The 21,445-nt window shown below is 40.8% G+C and overlaps 2 protein-coding genes and 1 long non-coding RNA gene across 5 annotated transcripts in view; 1 reads left to right on the top strand and 2 right to left on the bottom strand.

Moving 5' to 3' along the window:
* Positions 1-1,369, bottom strand: part of FAM120C (family with sequence similarity 120 member C) — a gene marked incomplete at its 5' end in the record, with an annotated part of 134,238 nt that extends 132,869 nt beyond the window's left edge. The window contains one exon of the mRNA XM_082681004.1: positions 683-1,369. Coding sequence (XP_082537130.1) covers positions 683-1,369 — 687 coding nt within the window. The remainder of the gene's footprint in view (positions 1-682) is intronic.
* Positions 1,370-1,567: 198 nt separating this feature from the next.
* Positions 1,568-14,912, top strand: LOC309839301. The gene is made up of 4 exons (XR_014298496.1): positions 1,568-1,730; positions 8,466-8,512; positions 13,072-13,147; positions 14,777-14,912. It is a non-coding gene; the product is annotated as an uncharacterized lncRNA (long non-coding RNA).
* WNK3 (WNK lysine deficient protein kinase 3) overlaps positions 14,763-21,445 on the bottom strand; it is a gene marked incomplete at both ends in the record, with an annotated part of 147,026 nt that continues 140,343 nt past the window's right edge. For all 3 annotated transcript variants that reach the window (XM_082681003.1, XM_082681002.1, XM_082681001.1), the window contains 2 exons: positions 14,763-15,092; positions 19,099-19,304. In XM_082681003.1, the coding sequence (XP_082537129.1) occupies positions 14,763-15,092; positions 19,099-19,304 (536 nt within the window). The remainder of the gene's footprint in view (positions 15,093-19,098; positions 19,305-21,445) is intronic.

The raw sequence follows: 21,445 nt of genomic DNA on the forward strand, positions 1-21,445 counted from the left end.
ATACACATTTATACCATTAAATAAATGTTTCCTGTGTATATATTTGATTTTCCAAGGGCAGGAACCATGTCTCACATGTCTTTTAAACCCCTTACTCTTAGTGGGTTAATACTTGTTTAAAAGCGACTGAACCAGTGGGTTTGTTCGTTCGTTTGTTTAGGCTAAGGAAGGATGAGGTAGAAACATGTTGAAATGAAAGAGGTTGAATGAACAGATGGGTGCAAAAGAAGCACTGGTTCAAAATTCGGGGAAAAGCTGTAGAAGAAAGGTGCTCAATTAACAAGTTTAACTGATTTGCTGCAAGGTTGGAAAAAGACACAGAAGAGAGATGTCAACTGGAAAAATCTGGAAAATGGCATTTCAGCTTGAGGCAGAAGACTGCAGGAGAAAGATGGGGCTACAAAACAAATTCTGCTAAAGCCTAGGGATAGGCCAATTGGATAAAGGGGGTTATTGGGATGACATGGGTAGAGATGTGGTTATGCAGGTGAGCGAATCGGTAGGGCGTGGTATGAAGGGTTGGGTAGATGGATAAAATGATCGAGGGTAGTTAGGCAAGTGGGTTAGCTGACTGGGCGCTGAGTGGGTGGATGGGAGACAGGTAAGTGGGTGGGTGGTTAGGTGTTTAGTTGGGAGGGAATAGGTGTGGGGCGTATTATTTAAGATCCGGCCCCTCCCTCACCTTGACCCGGAAGCGGATGAGCGCTAGCCTCACGCAGTGGCTCAGGCAGGCCGGTGGCAGGAACCAGGCCCGTGGAGGAGGGGTGCCCTTGTTGCCCACGTGTCCCACGATCAGTTGCGCTGTCTGCCGCTCGGCCTGGCACCGACGGCCCCACTCGGCCAGCCGGTCCTTGCCCAGGCCCCCGGGGAACATGACCACCAGCTCCAAGCCGTCGCCGCCGGGATAGGCACAAGCCTGACATAGCGCTGACAAGTAGCCCAGCATGGCGTTCCATTGGCCGCCACACACCCAATCCGTCTGGTAGCCGCCATAAAGCCGAGGCAGCGCTGAGCCCGCGTCCACCAGCACCCGGGCCCCGGGCAGCGGAGGGGGCGGCGGCGGCGGGTGCAGCCCGGGGTGCGCCTGGCCGTGATGGTGGAAGTGGTGAGCGGGGTGATGGTGCCGAGTCGGCCCCGCGCCCCCGGAGTAGGCACCCAAGGCAGCGGGCGCGAGCGGCGGTTGCAGAGGCGCGGAGCCCCTGGCGGCGCGTGGAGCCCCGGGCGCTAGGGCTGCTGTAGGCGGCAGCGGGCGATGCTGCTGCTGCTGCTGCTGGCGCGAGACCGTACGCGCGAGTTTGAGGAGGTCCACGGGCACAACAGCCCCGGGACAGCGCTTCTCCAGGAACTCTTGGAAGCCCTGGACGCCCATGCTTCGTCGGTGGGCAGACGAGACGGCGGCTGCGCGAGCAGGCTAGGCGGCGATCTGGGCGCGAAGCTGGGGGCGGGCGCGTGCGCACTCCGCGGGGGGCGAGGGGGCGGGCAAAGGATTCCCGAGGGGCGGGGTGAGCTAGCGAGGGAATAAGGGAGGCGTGGGGAGGAGACCACAGACTGGATTTGGGTGGAGAGGAGTGGTGAGGCCGACCGGACTCACGAGAGGCTGGGAGGATAAAAGCGATGACGGCCTCTAGTCACTTCTCTCTTATCCCTCTATGGCCGCTCTTCACCGCTTCAAAAGGGGTGAAGCCTCTTACTTCTACCTCCAGGAGCCACGTTACCGCGTCTTCTCTATGGTACACGCTTTCTAGCTGGAGGAGGGGGAGCGGGGCGGGGCATTCTGGGAGTTGTAGTCTCCTCTACGGCCTCGGGATACAGTGTTGGAACAAGATTACCACCCCTGTCAGCCCTTGCATTCACTGGGTCTCAAGGGAAGGGGCGTGATATGCGTTTAGGATTTGCACTCCAGCTCTTCGCATCCACCGAGTTGCTTCAGGCTATTTACCGCCTTTCCCAAGAAAAGGAGTTGGGGGGGGAGTGATGCATCATGGGAAAGGAAGTAGAGTGGTTTAATTGAATTCAGCTAAAGTATGCTAAAATTTCCCAGGAGGAAGAATTTTCCTTTGGGGGGAGGGAATAATGTGCGTAGCTTTTAATGAATGAGAAAGGACACATATGAAACGTAAAAATAATAACCACCATTTCTGTAACAATCCACTTTTAGCTACTGTAATTCTTTGAGGAAGAGTTCTTGGCCCCAGTTTATGAATGGTGAAAATTGTATAATTTATTTGCCCAAGGCAATGCAGAGACAAAGTGAAATCGAATATCCATTGTACTCAGGAGCTCTGTGGTCAGGGAGATAAGCACCAACACAAGTTAAGCTACAAGTTGTACCTTTCTGGTACTCACTGAGCTACAATGTCCTATGGTTAGGACCTTTGTTTGCAAACATTGTGAATCGATCTGTCGGGGAGCTCTAGAAAAATAGCGGTAAGGGCTCCAATTCCAGACGTACAGAATCATCTTTTGAAAATCTATTCAATATTTTCAGCATTCTCCTTGTTTGATTCAGATATAGACCAGTCTTCTGGCTGACTGGTGTTTAGGGCACACTGTTTAAACCAGAGGAGGGTAGAAAACAAGATCTATTCTGTTCTGTAACAGTGCGTAGCAGTCAGATCTGGCTTGGAACTTAATAGAAGGCGGGAGATAATGGCAGGCCGAGTAAGAATGCAAAAGTTTAGAACTCAAGAGTAGTCAGGGTGAATGAAATCTGAGAACAGTGTATTAGGATACAAAAGCTGAAAAATCTTCAAGCTCCATAAAGAAATTTATCATAAAAGACTAGTGGAGATAGAACAAACCAGATTGGCAAAGAATAAGTAGATGTTGAAGCAATGCACATAAATAACTCCTGTGAAAACAAGCAGTGAAAGGAGGGAATAGTGGCTTGAAGGGATGGTGGATGAAAGGAATAGAAGTTTTCTAGTATAATGGACACCTGTTGGATTGTCTACTCAGCCCTCCTTTTCTAGGAATTAACCCTCTCCCCATTTACAAAAACTGTCATGTTAACCATAACCATCGCTGACTGGGTCAAAGGTAGATAACGAATCCAAGCTGGGTCGATCAGAATCTCATTCCCTAGAAATTTGGAATTGGACCAGAGAGATCAGTTTTTCTCTAAGTGTAAAACTTCGAAGCTGTCAGTAGTCAATTTTCCCATCAGAGGGACAAAAGTAAAAGATGCTGGTCTGCAGGAAGAGAAAAAACCGCAGACTCTAGAGCAGAGATGGGAGATAGGGAGTCTTCATCGTGTTTAAGACCCAGGTTCTAGATCATTCCTCAGGCATTCTTGCCCTTGGTTTCTCTGAGGCAACCTCATATCCTTACTATTTTTAAGATAGAGTTGGGTTAGAAACTACTCATGACCAAAAAATTATTAATTCAAGAACTGGTACCAGAAATGGGGTGTGGCAAATTATAGACCCTAAACTATGGAACTGGCAAAGATTGGAGATCTCCCATATCGTTAATTGGAAGTTGGCATTCTGTGTTATTTGGCAGCGAAGCAGTTGCTTATTGCTCTTGAGACTCAAAAGCAGAGCAGCCCTGCCTATATCAAGAGTTTAGCAGTTGCTAATGATTAGATATTCATGGGCTTTGCTGATTTATTGTCTCATTTTAAATGTTCCACTAATTAGGAAACTGGCATCCAGTTTCCAACGAACTGGAAAGAGGTTATCTTTACAAGCCACCACAGTATTCCTTGTTCTCCAGCTCCCCCAAATGTGATGATCTCTTCCTCTGTACATGCATTCAGCTGGAATGCAAGGAAGAGAGGGTAAGTGTAACATTCCCAGAGCAGATCGGAAAAGAGAGGCTTCACATCGTTGAACTCAACCTGTTTCCTATCCACGCTCTGAACTGGAGACCTTGAGCATAATGCCAGGGAGAAGGAGCCAAGTCTTTAGGTAGAGAGCTAAGAAATAGAAACCCGGGCTTCTCTGGTGGCGCAGTGGTTGAGAGTCCGCCTGCCGATGCAGGGGACACGGGTTCGTGCCCCAGTCCGGGAAGATCCTACATGCAGCGGAGCAGCTAGGCCCGTGAGCCGTGGCCGCTGAGCCTGCGCGTCTGGAGCCTGTGCTCCGCAATGGGATAGGCCACAACAGTGAGAGACCCGCGTACCGCAAAAAAAAAAAAAAAAAAAAAGGAAGAAAAAAAAAATAGAAACCTGCAACAGGGTGATTATTCCCTTTAGCAAATCTGAAGATTCAAAGAGCATAAGTTGACAAGGTTCTTGGCACTTGTTACTAGCATTGTGAGGCCCCTCAAATGAAATTAACAGGCAGTCATATGTGTAAGGTCGGATCTTAACAAACGGCACCGCGAAACAGAGGAAAGCTTCAAGTGAGCTTTATTAAGGAGCGCTCCTGGGCGAGGTTCACTGGTCCAAGAGAATGGGGCCAGAGAAGTCGCACCCGGGCGAGGGTTGGGCAAGATTTTATAGGGGAAGAAGGGAAAGGGGTGTGGTGAATCTGGGAGGGCGCAGGGTATTCCTTATTTGGTGGTCTTTTCGGATATCCTGGGGGACCGTTAGTCCCGCCCCTCGAAAGGCGGGAAGGCTGGGCCGGGTTCAAAGTCCCCAGGTCAGTTCCTGGAACTGGGTGGTCCGGAATGTCTCCAGGGCAGTTTCTGGAACTGGGTGGTCCGGAGAATTTCGGTCTGATGCAACCTGTGAATCTGATTGTGTTCCCCTGCCTCGGGCCAGTTGGCCTTACAATATGAGGTTTTGAGGAAGTTGTATCACTAGAAAATCCTATCTAGTGAACAGGGACCATGAGCCAGCAGTGATTCTCAAAGTATGGTCCCTGGATCGGCATATCAGCACCTAGGAACTGTTAGAAATGTAAATTCTCGGGACTCACCCCAGATCTCCTGAATCAGAAACTCTGGGGGTGGGGCTAGCAATGTGTGGTTTAAATGGTGTCAAAGATAAACAAAGCCTGACATTAGTTAAAGCAATGAGGACAGATTTTATTCAATTACTGATAGTAGGGGAAAAAGCAGAGCTCCATTCCCATTTGTGCAGAGGTGACTGAGCATTTTAAAGGGAAAAGGAGGGAGGAGGAGCGAGGAGAGGCTCAAGTAGAGTCAGGGAAGTGAAAAATTACAGAGTTGGCCAGCGTAAATGCAGTTAGGCTAGCTGTGTCTGCTAGCTGGCAATTATTTAAGTTAGGATTATATCCTCCCACAGTTACTGGGAGACAGAGGCCCTAGCCTTCCCGATGACTACATTTCAAAGGAATGGTCCTTGAGACACACACTCTGGAGTTGTAGGAGATACATATACATCTCAAAGGGACAGGGGAAGAAGTCATAATTTTAAGCCCTTTTTGGTAAATGCTCTAAGAAAGGGAGGTCAGGGGTCTATTGTCAGGTGTCAGCTAGAGTAAGCTATAAATTCTTTTTACAGCCTGAGCTTTTCCAGATGGAAATTGGGTCATCCCAGAGACTCCGGCTTAGGAGGCTAGAAGCCAAATTTGGTCTAGTCTCTTAGTGTAGGTGTTTGAATGGAGTGTTTGTGTCGAGAGTTTTTGCAGGTCACACTAGTTCTCCAGGTGATTCTAATGCACCCTTACGTTTGAGAATCACTGCTTTTCTAGAGCAGGCCCAAGTACAGACTGGTAAAGCAAAAAGAAGCATCAATAAAATGACTCCCGTAAGTTTTTCTATACCCGTACTTTATTTCCTTCCTTCCTATCCAGGTGGAAATGGTGCACACTTGGACTGGTGGCTGATAAAGTTGTGCCCCTCTCCTTTCATAAAAGGGAACTTAGTGGTTAATCTAAATATTTCTCTACTATTGCATGTTAGATCTGTTGGTGGCAGTTAAGTTTATCAGGGAGTGGCAGGATCAAGACGATCCACATTTAGATTGCCACTGAACTAGATGAGGAAGGGGCATGTCCATGCTGTGCCGTTGCTCTGGATACAGTAGTTGCATGTGACTTGCAGTTGTCCATAGATTGTTAGGTGTGGACATTTGTGGAATTGTAGGTATGGGGAAAATGGCATATGTGTTTACGGGGCAGTCAAATGGAGGACTATAGGTAAACGTCTGTTTTGTCTCCCCAGTACCCCTTTTCTACCACTTTCTCTACCTTACCCTCATGGTTGCACCAGGAGCTTATTCTTTATGTACCTTCCCAGAGAATTTGGGATTGAGCTGGAGGAGGGGAGATGAAAAATCCTGGCTGCATTCAAGCACCTGATTTATGTTCCTAAGGCCCATCTGCACTATCGTTGGGTGTTTTGAGACACCACCACCATCTTTATAATAAATCCCTCTTTTTTGTTTACGCTTGTTCAAATTGGGTTTCTATTACTTACAAACAAGAATCTTAACATATATAGTACAAGAGAAACTTTATGCTAGGCATAGGCCATAGAGAGGGAAGAGATAACAGAGGCCAAAGCCCTGAAAGTAGAAAGGGACAGTAGATGTCACAGAATAGTGGTTAAAGTGTGTGCTTTGGAGCTGAGATCTTGGCTCCAATACCAGTTCAACTCCTTATTTGCTATATAACTAACAAGTTATTTAACCTCTTGAGCCCTTATTGTATCTATGAAATAGGGACTCATTAATTTATTCAACAGATTTATTTGGTACCTACTACATGCCAGGAATAACGCTGGGCTAGGAGAAAACAGTTTTCAAGGCAGTCAAGGAGCTTAGAAGGGAGATGGTAATGTACTTACCTCAGAAACTTTTGAAGATTAAATGGTATATTAAAGTGCTTAGCATAGTAACTGGCACAGTAAGCACCTAATAAACCTTAATTATTAAAATGAAGGCTGGAGAGAAGCATAAAGAAGTTGCATCGAAAATTCATATTGGATTCAATCTTCTGATATCTTCCACCTAAGTAGTAACTAGCTGTTCAGTTTCTGCAAGGGGCCCACTTAGCTTTATCTATTGCCCAAATCCTTGGGGGCTGTTTGAGAGGCTGTAAGCTTATATGGTAATAGTAAATAATTCATTAGAAGGTCTAATAAGGCTGCTATGTTGCTTGTGTTTCTTGAACCAGCAATAATAGCAGGGAGGTCATTTGATTAGTAAAGGAAGCAAGGACTGTGGTTCTCAACCCTAGCTAGTTTAATATGATATTAATATATCACCTGGGGAGCTTTTTAAAACAATACTAATTATAGGAATGGGGCCCAGACACTAATTATTTTTAAATTGTGGTAAAATATATATAACAGAAAAATTACCATCTTAACCATTTTTAAGTATACAGTTCAGTAGTGTTAAGTATATTCACATTGCTGTGTAACCGGGACACTAATTTTTTTTTTTTTTTTTTTTGTGGTACACGGGCCTCTCACTGTTGTGGCCTCTCCCGTTGTGGAGCACAGGCTCCGGACGCACAGGCTCAGCGGCCATGGCTCACGGGCCTAGCCGCTCCGCGGCATGTGGGATCTTCCCGGACCGGGGCACGAACCCATGTCCCCTGCATCGGCAGGCGGACTCTCAACCACTGCGCCACCAGGGAAGCCCAGGGACACTAATTTTTAAAAATACCTCCCCAGGTGATTTTAATATGCAGTCAGCGATGAGAACTTCTGAACTGGAATGGAGAAATCTTACAAATTTGTAACAGGCATGTGAACTAGTCTTTTCCAGTTCTTCATCTGTTTATCCCAAGGTCCTGCTCCTATTCAGACCATCATCTATGCTTTATTTCATTTCTGTCTTGAGCTCCTGTCTTAAGACCCACCGTCTTTTCCCCAACTCCTACTACTTCAGCTCCTTCTAAATTCTTTAGTCACAGACTTAATTCTTTCATCTGATTCTTTTAATCTAGTGCTCATTAATGATGGCGCATTTTAAATGGGTTTTATGGTGTTTTATCCCCCAACTTAAACACTTTCATCTCTGAACCTCACTTTACATCATCTGGCACCACTGGGGCAAATACCCAATCTTTCACCAACAGACCTCACGTTGACTCACAGGTTGAGTTCAGTTTTGTCACATCTCTATGACTGTTTCCTCCTTAGTGATATGTAAGGTCCCTTCAGTAGCTGTTACTATTATTTGAGCAGACCTACTACGTGCCAGGTGCAGTGCTAAGCCCTTTATGTTTTTTCATTTAGTCTCACAATACCACCAGTGAAGCAGTTATCCTTTTTACAGATAAGGAAATTGAAGCTAAAAAGTTAAGTAATTTTCCAAGTTCACAAAGCTAGAATACAAATCCAGGTCTGCTGAACTCCAAGTGGTATCTGTAGCAACTATAATAAGAACCAGGGCCCATTTCCAAACCAGTCTGGTTTCCCAAGTGCAAGTTTATTGTGAAAGTCACTAGAGATGTCTAACAATAAGCACAATTAGCAAATTTGGGACATATCTCATTTAATACAACCACCTCATTGTACAAATGAGAAAATAGAGGTTTGAGGGGTCTGTGAGTCAAAAAACCTGTGTTTGTTCAACTGTGTACCTTGTATCCTCCCTTTAGGGATCACCTAGGAGAGAATACCTTGGAGTCATTGTCATAAAATCAAGGTAATAGATTTTTAAAAACACTTTACAAATCCTCATCTAATCTTGAATATTTCTGATAGGCCTCTTATTCTTCCTCCAGGGCTGTTTGCATAAACATATGCATGATTCTTCTACCTAAATTATCAAATGAACAAGGGATCTGACCTCATTTGACAGTTTCCCAAGTCACTGTAGTGTGGTAAATGAAAGATGTGCAACGGAGATTTCCAAATGCACTTTTTTCTGAAGGTGGACCATAAACACTGTCAATATGAAAGGAAATACTCCTTAATAAATTTACACAAAGGGCACATTTTGAATTCTTGCTTGTACCATAAACATATACTTCTCCTAAAATTATAAAACAAGCACTGGACATAACCTCATGAAAGATATATGAAAAGCATATGTACTAATCATAATAATTAGTTGAAAACGTAGTCTAAATGTATTTTGAGTATTATTATTACAGTACATCTGAGAGTCAGTATGGCCTGAGGTTTTTCCCATGAATTTTGGAGTCAGACCTGGGTTTGGATCCAGGCTTCATCATTTACTAGCTATGGTACCTTGGTAAATTCTTTAATCTCTCTGATTCTCAAATTTTCTCTGTAGAGACAGTAACAGATCTAGCTTATAGGATTGTTTTATGAATTTTATCACAAGCCTAACTAACACAGTAGGTACTCAGTAAATCGTAGTGACTGTTCCAATTATGGCTCATTGACAAGTGAGGACAAGGGGTCCAACTCAAAATCTGTTGGAGCTATAAATCAAGAGGTAACACACAGCTTAGTTTATTCAGCCAACATATCTATAGGACTAAAGTTTTTAAATCTGCTAAATTAGATTTGGTAAATGAAGAACCAGTTTAAGCCAGATGATTGCAGTGACTATGACAGCGTTTTAATAAGATAACATACTCATTTTAACACAGCCTTTATTTTCTGTTTCAAAACAAAATTTCCAGGAAACAAAACAAATGGTTGGATACAAATGAAATAAAAATCACAGTTTCAAAGAACCAAAATCAGACAACTGCTTAAAGGCAGATCACTTGGTTTACCAAAAAAATAATAAAAGTTAATGTCAAGAAGGATTAAAATTAGGTTTAACAACATTCCATATAATGCTACATTCCCCAATTAAGAAAGGAGAGTTCACATATACAACTAAGTGTTAAGTGTAGAGAAGTGGCTGAAATTCTGCATACTTCATAGTAAATTAATTATGCATGAAAGTTTATTAATTGCATAAACTTCCTGAGTGGCTCCCATGCTGCACTAGGTCTACATGCTTAATATTCATATCAAACAAATTACAGCTTTAAGTGATTGAGCATGACAGACCTTGAACAACTGCACTTTCCAATCAGTCACTATTTCTGCTGAGGGTATGTTCTGGACCACAAACCTCAATCTGAAATCTTAAATTATAACGGAGAAGAAATGCAACTTAAAAAAAAAAACTGGAAGGATGACAAGCACACATTTAGGAATTTTATTTTTCACTGGCACTTTTTTTTTTCTCAAGAGCCCAGTTTCTCCCCTTCTTGCTTGACTTTTGGCCTTTCTGTTGGAGGTTTTTTTAATTAAAAGAAGACCTTCCAGAATGGGAGCTGTTGGTTTATATAATCTTCCAGCTATCTCAGTTGAAAATAACTAAGTGTAACCTAGTTACTATCCCAGGCCCCTGCCAATGGTGGCTGTCAAGGTCCCTGACCAATGTTTGTGTTCATCCTTCACATACAAAGACTATTTCCAGGGTGACCTGAAAGCATCTGGCTCCATAAAAATTTCATACTAACTTCACTTCAAAGGATTTTACCAAGTTTGAGTGTCACCATTTTACAGTCTGGATTGTTTGTGGGTTTTTTATTTCAATCCCAGAAATTACATTTACCAAATCAATGACCTTTCCTATGCCCTGCTCCCTTACTGGTTCATCTTCTAAATAAAGGGGGAAAAAACAAGTCCCCAGTAAACTACAGTATTAAAAATGAACAATCTATTCTAGAAAATGGCCTGCACACCACCTCAAATATCTCAAGATTCTTCTAAACCAAACAGAAGATTAAATAACTGAATCCCAAACTGATGGCAAGTATACCTCAGGAATGTACTTGTACATGAAGCCTGAAATACAGTATTTACTAACATTAAACATGCTGTAGTGTTACACACAGTAAACATGTGAAACAAATAACATGTGGTTTACAAACATTTGCTCAGTTTTCTGGAAAAAACAGAGAATGTATCATTTTCATCACTCAGAGAAGACAGCAAAGAAGAAAGTCAATGCCTCCAATAAACTTTAGAGATTGGATAAACAGTTACGACTAACTACAATTCAACTAAAAGCATATGGCCATTTTAAGGTAATAAAATATCATTGCAAATACCTAGCAGTATGCTAATATGCTGAATGATGGGCCACTGCTGTAATATTTGTCAAATATTTCATTGTGATAGTTAAAGCAGTTTCAACCCATAGCCCTTTAGGCACACAGACAAGAAACGCATCTCTAATAAAAGATACGAAGTTACAGGGCTTCCCTGGTGGCGCAGTGGTTGAAAGTCCGCCTACCGATGCAGGGGAGGCGGGTTTGTGCCCCAGTCAGGACCCCACGTGCTGCGGAGCGGCTGGGCCCGTGAGCCATGGCCGCTGAGCCTGCGCGTCCTGAGCCTGTGCTCCGCAACAGGAGAGGCCACAGCAGCAAGAGGCCTGCGTACCGCAAAAAAAAAGATACGAAGTTACAGGCACCAGATTGTCTAATTTAGGTACTTTCTTATCATTTGTTTATTTTGCAACTAACTTCTACAACTAAGTCCTATATTGCCACCAGCTGGATTTATTTCTCTGTTCTCCATCCCTAAATCCCCAAAGCTTATTTCACAGAAGCATGTGGCTCTCGTCACTTAAACATAGATTGGTACCAGAGTGATGGTCCTTCTCATTTCAAACTCATAGTTAGCAGGCCAGATTTATAACCTGAAAGAATACTGAGAATCAAGGCAAAAAAGCAAGTTTCACAGGCAGTGTTTACATGTGTACCCCAAAACAGCACTGAAAAAGAGGTAGATAAACAAATGTAATTGGAGTAGAATTAAATCTGCGGTTCTAAAATGATACATCCCATCATACTGTACATAACACTCCACACTCAATCCAAAAATCACAGCAGAAAAGTGCCTTTTAAACTTTCACAGATAATTTTGCTGTCAAACCATTAGAATTCATGCTTGATATAAAACTGGCAAGAAAAATATGAAAAACGAAATGGATATTTGTTATACTACAGCAAATTGCCTTAGAGATTCAAGACTGCTACAAATATACATAGGGTTATTTTCATTAGATTTACACCAATACTGGTTTCATATTCTTATGATGTTACACCCAACTTCACAAACATAGCAGCAGGTAATTCATGATGAAATGCTCACATTGCCACATATGGAGATACAGTACTATTCATCAGACTTGCACTTTGAGAAGTAAACATGGTGGTTGGACACACAGACTACCCCCAAATAAACTTTACAAGTGGGATGGTTTAGTATAACCTTTTTTTTTCTACAAGAAGGAAAATGGAAAGGACAGGTTTGTGTGTGTGTGTTGGAAATGGGAAGAAGGCCCTTGTTACATAGTAGGCTCTTTGTTAAGTAAGAAGGGAATTTCTGAGCTTTACCTCAAGAGTTAATTATTTCTGGGGCGGGGGGAAGTACCTCAGCAAGGATGAAAACAGCACTATCATATGATTTAGCAAAATTATGAAATAATGCAAAACCCCTAGATAGAAAACTAGCTAATATTTACAGTCAAAGTGACTGTAATTGGAATCAAATATTTAAGTAATGGGAAAAAAATAACTTAAAAACCCACAGTGATGTGAATAACACTGTTTTCTTCATTTCTGCACAAACTCACTTTTTTCTGTATTTTTAAACTTATACATGTTACATATACATCATGTATACATATGTTAACCCAACTACTGCAGTCAGCATGGAGACAGCAGTACACTACTCACCATCTTCAAACTTTAGAAGACTACTTTTCTTTCCAGCAAAAAATCTGAAAAGATTCTAAATATTACAAGGCACTGCAAAATTCTGCAGGCAAAAGAATGATGAATTATACATAAAACAGAGGTGGTGGCAAAATGTGGGACATTTGATGTAGAGCAGCCATTAATAAATGTAATTGTGCATGTCATCCATGGAGCTTTTTTCATCCTGGGGTACACTGTTTAAAAGGATTGCAACTCGAGAAGAAGGGATCATAAAACCTGCAGTATTTTCACTTTATAGGTTGTAAGTCTCAATGTAATCACACAAAGCTGACTCTAATAATGAAACACAAGCAGTTTTAAAGAATTACGGATTTTAGGCACATTGTTTTTGTACACATGGAAAATTGCAATGCAAGAATTTGCATTACACTAATGTCCTAAAACCACTTCAACTTGCAAACCAATACTGTAGAAGAAATTTGAAGAATCTGTACATAAGATTTAGAAAGACTCATCCAAACCAGAATATGTTTTATTAAAAGAAAACTGTGGCTCTTATCAACAGCAATTCTCAAAATGCTGCCCTGGATGCCCCCAAATGATAGCAACAGAATCTTCATGATGCTGAGTGTGATCCTCAGGTAAGTAACATAAGACACATTTGTTTTTTTGAAAAAGTGTACTGCATGTCACAAAGTAGACTGTGCAAAAAAAGGTACACCCATTAAGTTTTCCTCATTACCTGGCAAGATCACGGGGTAAAATTTTTAGAGGAATATGGAGGAAAATCTGTCAACAGAAATGTTGGGTGATCATCTGGAATGTTGACCAGTAGACAACTTGTTATTACGTAAATGTGTACTAGAAATGACCTTGAAATCTTCAGAGCGAAAACTAAGTATTTTAAACATCTTTATATGTGGTAGTCGATAAATACCATTTTAGAATTCTATTTGGGTTTCACAGACTGAGCATTAGGTAACTCTGTGACCAGCCTTTTAAGATTATTACAGTTAACCTTCTTGAAAACTAAAAGTGTATATTTTGACATTGCCTCCCCTCCTCCTAAAACTGGATAAAACCCAGTAAAGTGCAACTTGACAGTGATCTCTCTCAGATTCTAAAGAGGCTGCCAAAATCATCTGAGATCTAAAATCATCTAAGATGCTAGATACTAACAAGGAAACTATAACAACTGAAAAAAAGGTAATCCAAAAAAAAAAAAAAGCTAAGGGCAACTTAAATAGTATCGTTTGAGGGTCTACTATCTACTGCAGGACAATGTATACCCCACATCTCTTAGAACCCTGTAAAGCCAGTGTTTCATGTGTAAGTCTCAAAACCTACAAAACCTACTGTGTCAAGTAAATTTCACTTCAGAAGAATGGACTAATAGAGGTGTAACTTGAATCCTCTTTGTTAGGAACACTAAGATTCCCCCCAAATGAGATTCACATCAGCTGCAATACATCCCTTGCAAAAGAATGCAAGCCAAACCAATGCCTCTCAGATGCTCAAAAACAATGTAGTGTGCACATGAGAAACAGAGATAGCTGCTTTGAATTACTATGGAAATCCTAAAGCAGCTACAGTATCTGCAGAATCAAGGAACTGTTACAGTTCTGTTTTTTCCTTTCTCTCCGCCTCACCTAAAACAAGGCTTCATTCCTACTGCTGTGACGACGGGAAGAAAATCACATTAAAAAGGGCTCATGTTCTATATTGGTTGACAAAGTTATTCTAATTTTATATACCAAAACATTTCCTGCAGCAAGTTACCCTGCCTTCTGCGAAAGGTAAACCTAAGATAAACGTGAAGAATCCCATAAGACTCCAGCTGTTGGAGGGTCTCACTTTGCCCATGTTAGGGGAATATAAATAGTTTTTATACCTTTTAAAGAAAAGTATCATCCAGCTGCAGAGAGCAGCAATAATGGAAAGTGTCCTGGAAATGGAAATGCTCAAGCTGAGCTTATTAAAGCATTCTGAACAGTATTTTTAAAAAATCAAGTATCAAAGAGGATAGGATTTGAAGTGAAAAAACATTTCTGTGTGCAGTGTTCTATGTACAAACTGCACAGTTCTACAGGATGATGAGCTATATCAAATACTACATTGGAAAAAAATATATAGTGGAAAGTAAACTCAAAACGAGGGAAAATATGGCAGAACCCAAGAAGAAGAAAGTTTATTATCTTAGGTGTCCTGGAAATATTTCTGAAAAACATTTCCTTTTTCTTCATCTTCTACTCTGATTCACTTGGGACCAGGAGGGATCGCGGATGGATTCTGAACTGATGAAGCTGGAAATGCCTGCAAATTCATCCCCGGCTGGAACAGTCCCCCAGATTGGGTAGGAATTACTACAGACTGTTGTGGTGTTCCTGAAATTCCTACCCACTGTACCGGATACCCTGGCCCCCCCACAGCATTATATTGACAAACATGGGGTATTCCATATGATGATAATGGCCCAGGAAATGAAGGGCGTGAGAGTCCTTGTGGCAAGGAGGCTGGGACAGCTCCACGGATTTGGGACAGAGAAGAAATCCATGTTGATGTGTAGCCCATAGTAGATGGAGTATTCTAACAAAAAATAAAAACAAAAGATCAGTTTATTTGGTAGATACTTTTACCCATCTGTATTCTTTTTGCCTTACTACTCTCCCATTATTATTCTGACTGTCTACCATTTTTGGAGTAACGTTCTGTGTGCTAAGCATAGTTATATACCTTATTTCATTTCATCTTCGTAACTGCCCTGCAAGGCAGGCATTTTTAGATGAGGAAACAGAAGCTCAAAATTGATAACACCCATCACCACTTAGCAAGTTAATAGTAAGGTGAGGATTTGAACACAGTTCCAGCTAACTCCAAGACCCCTGCTAAATTTCTGTTCACAGTTTAGTGTCTCCTTTCCTCGTGCTAGCACTACTCTTCAATTTTTACTTCCTTCTGCCAGTCCCAGGCAGTCTCTCATTCAGGGCCACAGACAACAGTAGTCCATGTTACTACATAATTCTTTGAAGAAAGAGGAGCATGATTTAGAGTGGCATAGGGGAAAGCCTGGCATATAGTAGGTGCTCAAGAAATGTCACCTCCCTACCTCCTCCTACTCACTATTTAAAGTCTGACATTTCTGTTATATTTTTGGAAATTTAAACTCGACAATTATGTTTTGGGCAGTACTAAGAAAACATATTCCTGCCTGACTCTTCTTATTATATTGTATTGTAATTATGTGTATGTATAGAGATTACTGAAATCTTATGCACATGGGAATAATAAGTCTAAATGGAAGTAAATAATTCTTACTTAAAGGAGAGCTTGGTATCAGTCCCAAATTCTTAGTTCTTGTAAATTGATGGTCAAGCTAAAACGCTTTCAACTAAAGTTTCAAACTACAGTTAGGTTAAAGGTTTTTAGCTTGACTCAAGAATGAATGACAAGATCTCTTGAGGTAAAAAAGAAACATTTGAAGTCCAGCAATCCCTTTTTCATATCAGTATTTTTGTTCTGTTAAAGTAAAACTAAATACTTCTGATTTTAAAATAGCACATATAGTATGATCACATTTTTGTAAAGCTATTTCTATGTATTCATATACAGACATAGAAAGATATCTGAAATGATGTTTATCTAAAGTTAGTGACAATTATTTCTGGGTGGTAGGATTTGAAGGTGGTATTTTAAAATTTTGTACTTTTCTGCATTGATTAAATTCTATAACAAACATTATTATTTTACAAACAGTAACAATGTGATTTTTATTTTAAAAAAATTGGAGATGACATGTTATACTTAATCTTCTCTTGGATATTTAAAAGGCATCTCAGATTCAAATGACCAAAACCAAATGTATGATCTTTCTTCTACCAAAACACACTGCCTGCTCATGTTCCCCTTCTTGATGATTGGTATGCTGGAATGATAGCCAGTTATACCAGCCAGAAACCTTGCCTTGACACCTCCCCTCTGCCAAACATCAGTTCCATCACTAAATCTGGTCCATTTTATCTCTTAAACATTTCTTGTAATCTGTTCACTTCTCTTCATCTCAGCTTCTCTCTCTCTCTTTTTTTAAATTGAAGTATAGTTATTTAAAAAGTTGTTCAACTTCTCTTTATCGGGCCTACTGTGACTAACTCTTAATTGGTCTACCAACATCTACCCTTATCTTCAATAATCTTTCTTCTTGCTTCAAGCCAGAGTGATCTTTTCAAAAAGCAAATCTGGGGCTTCCCTGGTGGTGCAGTGGTTGAGAGTCTGCCTGCCGATGCAGGGGACACGGGTTCGTGCCCCGGTCTGGGAAGATCCCACATGCCGCAGAGCGGCTAGGCCCATGAGCCATGGCCGCTGAGCCTGCGGGTCCGGAGGCTGTGCTCCGCGACGGGAGAGGCCACAACAGTGAGAGGCCCGCGTACCGCAAAAAAAAAAAAAAAAAAAAAGCAAATCTGATCATGTCAACCCTAGGGCTTCAATGGCTATCCATCTGTCTTAAAATAAAGACAAAGTTCCTTGTCATCACCACTTTTAAGACCCTCCTTAGATTCACTGTGCACCAACTCCTCTCTGCTCTCTACACTTCAGCCAAATGGACCTACTTTCAGTCCTTTCATTCTGTTTCCCCATACAGGGGTTTTGCATATGCTGTTCTTTCTGCTTAGAATCATATTCCCTCCCCTTTTCACCTAGTTAACACTTACTCATCCTGCAGATCTCTGCTCAATCATCACTTTCTCAGGGAAGCTTTTCTTGACTTCCCTTTACTAGGTCAAATTTCCCTTACTGTATGGTATCCTATATCTCTCCTTTGTAGTCCTTATTACAGCTGCAATTTTATGTTTATTTATACAAGTCTGTTCATATCTAACTGTCCCACCAGCATATAAGTCCCATGAGAACAGGGAACATACTTGTTTTTGCTAATCAAACCCAGTGCCTAGCAGAGGGCTTGGCACATAATTGTGACAAATTTTTCTAAGGCACAGAACAGTAACATGCAAGAACATTAGATAGTGAGATGGGCTCTCCACACAAAGATATAATCAACTGAACCTAAAAATACAAAAATAGTTACATATATAGGATACTACTATGTGCTAGGCACTTTAAAGATGTTACCTCATTTAATCCTCACAGCAATCCTGCAAAGCAGGAAGGTATTATCCCTGTTTTAAAGACATGAAAACTGACGCACAAATGACTTGTCTAAAGTCACACAACTAGTAAATGACTGAGCTGACGCTGGAACCCCAGTCCGTATAAAGACCTTCACCGCTTTTATTCGTACTCCATTTTCTACTCACTCTTCTTCCAAACATTCTCATTATACCACAATAAACCACCCTCCAACTCATCAACAAAGGCCTCCATTCACATAGTGCTCAGAGGATCTCTCACGGGCAGCACAAACACATTTATGCCTTAAAATTTGCCTCTAAAGGCTTCCAATTTTTACAATGGTGATACTATCTGTGTATAAATCGGTGCCAGGAATAATATAAATACACAGATCCCTTAAGCAGATACACTGCTTACTAGTTTGGAAAATCTAGGCTTTTGAAAAATTTTATTCAATGTTAACACTAAATGTATTTTCAGACTCTTTACCAAACTACATGCAATGACTATATATACACACACATATATGTACACAAACATAACACACACACACACTCAGATATATCTCTTTCAATTATATGGGTTCAGATTCTAAGCCCTGATTCACATTTTAATAGATTTATTCATTTTGAAAAAATGATACTTTAAAAATTCAAATACAGAAAAGTACAAAGTAAAATAAGGCCCAAATTCCACCATCCAGCATATTTTAATGGCTTTTCCTATTTCTATGCATATATACATGTATCTTATATAATTTTACATAAATACTATATATACTATTCTGTGAACCTGTCTTCTTCCCACTCCAGAATGCATTGTGGACATCTTTCTACATTTCAATTGCTTGTACACCTGACTAAGGACATATGCAATTAAGTAGACATCTCGTCCATAAACTTAAGATATATTTTATAATATTCTAGTTTAAATATCTTTAAAATTCTTTTTCATACTGAATACGTAAGATAACTTATTGGCTATGAGAATACTGATGTACAATTAACATAAGATAACTTTTCCTCAAAACCCAAATTCTTCTTGCACCACAAGGTTGAATTAACCCTCACTCCAGATGCTTTCTTTTTTGATACTTTTTTTTTCCTTCAGGTATAATAGCCTAAAACAAGGGTTAGCAATCTACAGCCTGCCACCTCTTTTTGCAAATCAAGTTTTAATGGACAAAACCATGCCCACTTGTTTATGTATTGTCTATGGCTGTGTTGATTAGTTACAACCACATGGCTTGAAAATATTTACTAATTGGCCCCTTCCCAGAAATAGTTTGCTGGCCTCTGGCCTAAAACTTAATTTGCTCAAAGACATAATGAATCTAGACAAGGATAAAAGTCTCTATGTTGTCAAATCACACCACTCTATCATAGTGACTATAACTATAGGCCTAAGTGAATCAATCTTTATGGTTTTAGTTCTCATAAATAAAGAGGGTCAGGTATAAACAACTTACTTCATATACTTTGTTCCAGTTGTCTGTTTCTAGTTTCTGTTGACTCTGTTTAAGTTGGTTTAAACTTGGCTTAATAAGAGAATTTCCTACTGTTTCCTTTGTCCAGTCATCCACCAGTTTGTGTAAGTCATCTGTGAACATCCCTTTTTTACTAGCTGGAGATTGCTGGCATGATGCTGCACTACTTTCCGCCGCACACAGTGGATCTATAAGAAGAAAAAAAAACAGAGAAACCAGGAAAAGGAATTAAAACTGATAAACAAATACTCTTTTTTGGCCAGTAATGCAGAACTACATATTGGGTATAGATAGGGTAACCAGACATTCTAGTTCTGGCTTAAAGCTATGGTCCTTGTGTAATTACTAACAGTATCTCTTTCACTCTCAAAAGTTTCTTCTTGTTTGGATGGCAAATTATATGGTCACCTTAGGTATAAGTCAAATATAATAAATAGTATCTCAAAAATATTAGTATCAACTGTACTCTTATCATCAGGTTCCTCAGACAGATACTTAGAAGAGTTAAAAAATAATGACAGAATGTTAAAAATGGAAAGAACCTTAGAAGTCTAATCCAAACCACTTGTTTTATAATGGGGAAATGAGGCCCAGAAAAAGTAAATTGACATGCCTGAATTCCTTTTTTTTAAAATACATTTATTTATTTTTTAGTTTTGGCTGTGTTGGGTCTTCATTGCTGGGCGTGGGCTTTCTCTAGTTGCGGCGAGCGGGGGCTACTCTTCGTTGCGGTACACAGGCTTCTCATTGCAGTGGCTTCTCTTGTTGCGGAGCACGGGCTCCAGATGTGCGGGCTTCAGTAGTTGTGGCATGCGGGCTCAGTAGTTGTGGCCCATGGGCTCTAGAGTGCAGGCTCAGTAGTTGTGGTGCACAGGCTTACTTGCTCCGCGGCATGTGGGATCTTCCCAGACCAGGGATCGAACCCGTGTCCCCTGCATTGGCAGGTGGATTCTTTTTTTTGTTTTCTTTAACATCTTTATTGGAGATGTTAATGCTTTACAGTGTTTAATGTTTAATGCTTTACAATGGTGTGTTAGTGGCTGCTGTATAACAAAGTGAATCAGCTATACTTATACATATATCCCCATATCCCCTCACTCTTGCGTCTCCCTCCCACCCTCCCTCTCCCACCCCTCTAGGTGGTCACAAAGCACCTAGCTGATCTCCCTGTGCTATGTGGCTGCTTCCCACTAGATATTTTACATTTGGTAGTGTATATATGTCCATGCCACTCTCTCACTTCGTCCCAGCTTACCCTTCCCCCTCCCCGTGTACTCAAGTCCATTCTAAACGTCTATGTCTTTATTCCTGCCCTGCCCCTAGGTTCTTCAGAACCATTTAAAAACTTTTTTTAGATTCCATATATATGTGTTAGCATACGGTATTTATTTTTCTCTTTCTGACTTACTTCACTCTGTATGACAGACTCTAGGTCCATCCACCTCACTACAAATAACTCAATTTTGTTTCCTTTTATGGCTGAGTAATATTCCATTGTGTATATGTACCACATCTTCTTTATTCATTCATCTGTCGATGGACACTTAGGTTCCTTCCATGTCCTGGCTATTGTAAATAGTGCTGCAATCAACATTGGGGTACATGACTCTTTTTGAATTACAGTTTTATCAGGGTATATGCCCAGTAGTGGGATTGCTGGGTCATATGGTGGTTCTATTTTTAGTTTTTTAAGGAACCTCCATACTGTTCTCCATAGTGGCTGTATCAATTTACATTCCCACCAACAGTGCAAGAGGGTTCCCTTTTCTCCACACCCTCTCCAGCATTTATTGTTTGTAGATTTTTTGATGATGGCCATTCTGACCGGTGTGAGGTGATACCTCATTGCAGTTTTGATTTGCATTTCTCTAATGATTAATGATGTTGAGCATCCTTTCATGTGTTTGTTGGCAATCTGTATATCTTCTTTGGAGAAATGTATATTTAGGGCTTCTGCCCATTTTTGGATTGGGTTGTTTGTTTTTTTGACATTGAGCTACATGAGCTGCTTACATATTTTGGAGATTAATCCTTTGTCAGTGGCTTCATTTGCAAATATTTTCTCCCATTATAAAGGTTGTCTTTTGTCTTGTTTATGGTTTCCTTTGCTGTGCAAAAGCTTTTAAGTTTCATTAGGTCCCATTTATTTATTTTTGTTTTTATTTCCATTTCTCTAGGAAGTGGGTAAAAAAGGATCTTGCTGTGATATACGTCATAGAGTGTTCTGCCTATGTTTTCCTCTAAGAGTTTTATAGTGTCTGTCCTTACATTTAGGTCTTTAATCCATTTTGAGTTTATTTCTGTATACAGTGTTAGGGAGTGTTCTAAT

Source organism: Grampus griseus (genome assembly GCF_964374135.1).
Source record: "Grampus griseus genome assembly, chromosome: X".
Classification (NCBI taxonomy): Eukaryota; Metazoa; Chordata; class Mammalia; order Artiodactyla; family Delphinidae; genus Grampus; species Grampus griseus.